The sequence below is a fragment of the Bidens hawaiensis genome, unplaced genomic scaffold (assembly GCF_021521415.1).
Source record: "Bidens hawaiensis isolate Kalapana, Puna unplaced genomic scaffold, B.hawaiensis_p1.1 tig00042255_1, whole genome shotgun sequence".
NCBI lineage: Eukaryota > Viridiplantae > Streptophyta > Magnoliopsida > Asterales > Asteraceae > Bidens > Bidens hawaiensis.
Genome location: NW_027497472.1, coordinates 132,639 through 138,793, shown reverse-complemented (window position 1 = coordinate 138,793; position 6,155 = coordinate 132,639). Strand labels below are relative to the sequence as shown.

The 6,155-nt window shown below is 30.4% G+C and overlaps 1 protein-coding gene across 1 annotated transcript; it reads left to right on the top strand.

The window, feature by feature from the left end:
• Positions 1-586: 586 nt before the first annotated feature.
• Positions 587-4,864, top strand: LOC143593476 (putative WRKY transcription factor 75). Its single transcript, XM_077073096.1, has 2 exons — positions 587-1,141; positions 4,559-4,864. Exons 1-2 carry the CDS (start codon positions 636-638, stop codon positions 4,734-4,736), a joined length of 684 nt encoding a protein of 227 aa, XP_076929211.1. The 5' UTR covers positions 587-635; the 3' UTR covers positions 4,737-4,864.
• The last annotated feature ends 1,291 nt before the right edge of the window (positions 4,865-6,155 follow it).

Sequence of the window (6,155 nt, the reverse complement as noted above, 5' to 3'; positions counted from 1 at the left end):
TGATATTTGAAAATCCTAGATTACTTGTTAGTCGAAATAACAAACGGTATCTAACCATCTAGGACACTTAACACATTTTCTTTCTTTCAATTTTGTATGTATTCTCAAAAGGTTAAATATATTTAAATACTTTTATATAAATTCAGAGACATTATACACTTTTTAAACTAATAATAATTTAATCCACAAGCTGAGTGAACATCAATTTTCTAAACTACCCACAACAATGATTGATATGTATGCTTCACTCTTAATAACCTTGACTGGTTGTTAAACAACATTTAGTTTAAAAACTTAAAATATATATAATATATATTCACTTTGCATGTAAATATATGTATGCATGAATTGACAAGAGCGTTACACATGGAACCAAAAGGTATTTCTTAGCTTAGCTACATCTTTTAACAATGTATCTTGTTCAACAAAGTTAGGTAACATTTAGTTGGTTTTCTGCAACTTATATATCTATCTATATTATATATTAATATCTATATAATATATTATATATTAATACACACACACACGTTCAAACATGTATATATATAACAAGTGTGTGGGACAGACCAACCTCTTTCATCTACATTCATCTTATTATCTTCAATTTCTCTCTAGATTAAATATATTTTTCTAGTATGGAAGGAGATGAACATGCTACACAAGTTCCTATGAATGATAACATGGTAATCATGAACAATATTAATCCATATATGTTGGATTACATGAGTAGTACTACTCCTATGATTAATAATCCAATGTTTCAATACCCTCCATCATCATCTTCTCCGGTTTTGCCGCAGTTACCTCTAAGCATGAATGATCATTTGGATCATAATAATAGTAATATGAATAATAGTAATAATAATATTAGTTTGGAGAGTAGTAATGTGGATTGGGTTAGTCTTCTTTCTGGTTTCATGCATGGGGATCAAGGATCAACGATGGGGAGGCGGTTGAGTGAAGGAGATGAAAAGATTAACGCGCTTAGATTAAACGAGAAATTGATGAAAAGTGGGAGGGGTAAGAAGGTGACACCATCTAGGGTTGCATTTCATACAAGAAGTAGTGAGGATATTCTTGATGATGGTTATAAATGGAGAAAATACGGCCAAAAATCGGTCAAGAATAGTCAACATCCAAGGTACGTAGTTACATCTATCTCTATGTATATCTCGAGATAGCTTTTGGTGATTCTGTCATCTAAGATAGCGGATCCTACTCAAACTTACCACATGTCCGTTAAACAAGCATGTGACATGCAAGGTGGCTAGTGGGAAAAGGCATGGTCTGCTATCTGAGATAGCTGAATCCTTAAGAACGTTTCATAACCGATTTGGATCATCATAGACCAACTTTTGGTTAAACCCACCAAACCACCAAAAATCTCTATGCATCTATCTATCTATCTATCATGTGTGTCACCAGCGTTCGTGTATATAACTTTGATATTATTTTCTTGAAAAGATATTGAATATCAACATCAGACTGAGTGAACTTTTAGATTTTGTTTATATAACTATGAACTAAAAAGTAAGATTAAAAGGTTTCAAACATTTAAGCAAAACTTATGTAAACATGTATGAATATATTATTTTTTTATAAACTAGCTAGCGATTTAGCAAAATGAAAGTGTGTGTTCTATTAGTAATTATAGGTATTGTTTTGAAGAGAGTGTAATTACTTGATGCATGTCATGATTTATAAGGTAAATATATTGAGAACTGAAATATTTGACATTTGCATGAAATTTTGATACATAAAATTATAAAAGGGTCTAGGGGTGTTATACACTTATATACACATCATGTATTTGAAAATTGCGACAAACATATGAACTCAAACATGACATGAATATGCGTTGCTTGACGAACTTTTTTTCTTCTTTTTGCGTAGTAGAGCATTTCCATTGGAATCTCTATTATCATCTTCAAAAAAAATTTACATTTCTTTTAATTTTGTTTAAACTCTAACATCTTATTCTCCAATATAGTTTCTATATATAATACTTTTTTTTATTCTTACATGTTTGAGGTAAAAACCAAAACACTTGTGTTACAAACTGAAAGAGTTATTGTACAATATTGGAATTTTTTTATATGTGAATGTAGAGATTCATTGCAAAATCTTTAAAATTTGGAGATACTGAGATTTGGATGAATAAGAAAAATACGAAAAATCTCTAAAATTGTAGAACTAAAAAAGCAAATGTACATATTACTATTACATTTGAATTATAAAATCTTATACTTATTTCTTTTCTCAGTTTTAAATTTTAGCACAAATTATCCAACTCCAACCAAATTAACTTACTATATTATATAATACACATTTTAAAAAATAAACGGGTTAAACATTTCAGTCTGCAAACCTACTGGGTTGATACATGACTTGTTTAGCTTAACATGTTCATGGATTTGATACGTTACCATTTGTGCTACACTCATGCCTTCAAAATCCATTTTAGATACGTACCCTCTCAAAACTTCACATTTCACAACCAAGAAAAGGATAATCGCGGTTCATTCTATTAATTGCGATCACTCCTTCGTTGTGCTATATGAATAAATGTTGGATTGATCATTCTTTTTGTAACTATCTAATGATTAGTTCTTATTGAACTCATTAACGAAAAAAAAATATTCTAATGCTGATGGTTATAAACTTATACCTTATAACCATGTACGTCACATACTCGCATCAGCATAATTTCATCAATATCTCCAAGTGACCAAGACAACACCAAAAACCCAACAAAAAAGTTAAAGTTCTTAACCAATCTTATAATATTTCTCATCATCTTTAGAAGTCGAGTAATCATTTATCATCCAACAAGCTAGGTCAAACGTTATTTAAAGTATTTGTTTATTTCATGATATAATATCAAGTGATGATTATTGGTTTATCTATAAATGTGAAGTTTAGATATTAATGATTTCTCTCACATATAAAGGGTGCAAACAAGTCGAGCCGCTTGTAAACAACTTGAGCTTAGATCGATAACAAGCTCATAACGAGTTGAGCTTTTTCGAGCTCGATCGACCTGAACCTAAGCCTCATTAAAGCTCGTTTAGTCATCGAGGCCATGCTTAAGACTTTCATGGGAAGGTCGTTTAGGCTAGTCGAGCTGAGTAAAGATTTATTTAAGTTTTTTCTCAAAATATATACAAAATAATTAAAGATACTAATTAGGAACGAGTTTAGCCGAAGCTTGAAAAATAACTCACAAGCCGAGTCCGAGCTTTCGATTACGCACATGTGAGGAACATTTCCATAACCATGTGGAAAGAGTGTTTGAGTTCTTGTCATTTTAATTCATAATAAAATGTGCCTCGTTTTGACCTCTCTCTCTTTTTGGTGAGCAATAATATTATGAGTAAATAAGGTGACCTAACATTTCTATCCTAACTACTATTAAAGCACTAATCTCTTCTCTCTTTACAGAATTTTAACCTGTCCGGTGAAAATTTCCTAAAAATATTTTAAAACCGAATATTGTTCTAAAAAATTCCATTAAATTTTTGGGTTAATTTGGATCAAATCATAACTTTTATAACTCTTTTAATTATTTTTTAAAATTTTACTATATTTTATTCAAACATATATAATAAAGGAATTTTAATAAGTCAAACAAACTTAAATTCTGTAAAACTTTAAACCAGGGCGAACTAAATATATAGTTAGGTTCAAAGAGAGACTTTTGAGAATCGTATAATCCTTATGTGCATAATATCTTAATTTTAAATATATATAAACGAATTCATACATTCTCTTAAGCTATCAGATTGTTTTATTTGTAAATGAAGGTTTCTCATGAATTTGACCCGAATTCACGTGTATGAGTCTCACCAAATCCAGATGACCCTTAAACGGGTTATAACATCTCATTAAATTAAAAATTAACCTCACCAAATATTTGATATGAAAATCATATTTAATAGAGATATACTAAAAATCAGTATCCGATTATTTTAAAAAAAAAAGATATTATTTGTAATTAAGAAAAAAATTTAATAGTAAAAAGAATAAGCAGGTCATCGATCTCACAAAACTCAATAGCTTTTAAACCGAGTTATAACATCTCATTTATTTGTGAAACTCTATCACCATATCAAATCCTAAGTATATTATTAACTTTCTTACAAAAAATAAAATTAAGATCTAAAAGTTATATAAATATTATAAACGAATAATGTAAAATAACCCTCTAATACGATGAATAAAAACTAGTTTGATTGATATAGCTTAATTCATAAAGTAATGAAAGGTATATAGATCGATCCAAAATAATTGAATCTTTAATGATAAATTTTAATCTATAGATGGTACAAAATAACATATATTCACAATTTATGAGAAAAACAAAATTTTGTCTCCTTTTCATACTATTAAAGTGTTACAATACATTTTTTGGTAAGATAATTGTAAAAAAATATGTCTTTTTTATACATGTACATACTTGTTTTGTTCTCTATACGTATACATTATTTATTTACCAAAAGTTGAAGATATTTACCTTTTTTATTATTATTATTAATTTGTTTGTGGGTTTGAAATGAAGGAGTTACTATAGGTGCACTCATCATACATGCAACGTGAAGAAGCAAATTCAAAGGCTTGCCAAAGACGACTCAATCGTGGTGACAACTTACGAAGGCATACACAACCATCCTTGCGAGAAGCTCATGGAGACTTTGGCTCCGCTCCTCAAGCAACTCCAGTTTCTCTCCAGATTCTAAGTCGTTAAACACCCGCTAATTATGTTCTTTTAGTTTGTACATTTTGATCTTCAACTACTATGTCGTCGTTTCTCCTTTATTGGCTTTCTAGTCGTGTATCAAACACCAAAAATGAAAGTACAAATCGAGAGAGAAGTTAATTAATTGAAAACTGTATGTATAATGTATAACTAGTATCTTCGTATTAATTGAATGGAACAAAAGGGCTTCTTGTTTTTTTAGCGGGCTCACTTAACTACTTAAGTATAGAGTACCAAAAAAATAAAATCAGAATGTATTTATAAAAAAAAGAACAAACTTAGGCTATCCGGTCAACTTAGGGCTTTGAACTTTGAACTTAAGTATATTTCAGACTTTTTGTTAATTTGTCACACATTTATACATTCGGTTTTACGATTTATATTTACTAATATTTATTATTATTTAGGGCTTTGAACTTTGTTAAGAGTTCACGAGACACGCATCCCATTCTTCTACTTTTTGATAAGAACCCAAAATTGATTTTGTTTACTAGTTTACGTCAGTCATAAGCAGGGGCAGATCTACTTAAGAAATAGGTGATGCGTTGAAAAATGTATGAGACCAATTGAACAAGTGGATGTGGTTATGTAATGCACCGAACAGTGTCTAGTGCCGTGACAATCGTCAATTTCAGGTTAACTCCGTTAACTCAACTCCGTTAATTCAAACTTAAAGATCATTGAATCTATAACGCACACTTCATTACATTTAAACTAGGGTTTAAATGACGCTTAACACTTACTACATGTGTAGTCTTTCGGGATTTGCACCGAAACGCAAACGAGTTGACGCAAACGATTGAGGAATAAACGAAAAACGTCAACATAATAATTATTGGATAATTATGTGTTAACATATGTGTTACTTGATTATATGGTGTGTAATGCTAGACAAGAAACAAGAACTAAGTTAGTTAAGCTAGAAAAACAACAATTGGAAGTGGAGGGACTTGAGTGTAACTTGTATGTCTATAAATATAACCTTAATAACTTAACCCTAACTCCTTATTATTAACCTCAAGTCCGATCGGCCTCCTTCCCTTGTGAACCCTTGGCTGCCGTCCACTCTATACACACATTCAACCATCAAATCAAGTGTTTGATTGAAGAACTAGGTGCTAGGAAGGTATAATTGATCATCCTTTACAATCTTGTTGCTTGATTTTGATGTTTGTTGGGTTAACCACAAACCCTAGGCTGCCGATTTAGAGTATGTACATAGCTAACATGATTGTTGTTGAATTAATGATGATTGATAACTAGTATTGATGTTGTTACATGTTGATTTTTGTGTCTATGATTTGAGTTCAAACAAAAACCCTAATCTTGTATGTAATGTGAAATTGATGTGCATGGATGGTGTTTATGGAGTCTAGAGGGTTATATGGATGCATGATAG

What these genes read in the sequence shown, in the direction of transcription:
- LOC143593476 (XM_077073096.1), top strand. Translation starts at nt 636, where the DNA reads ATGGAAGGAGATGAACATGCTACACAAGTTCCTATGAATGATAACATG. An exon ending in AAGAATAGTCAACATCCAAG is followed by an intron (nt 1,142 to 4,558) that starts GTACGTAGTTAC and finishes TTTGAAATGAAG; the next exon opens with GAGTTACTATAGGTGCACTC.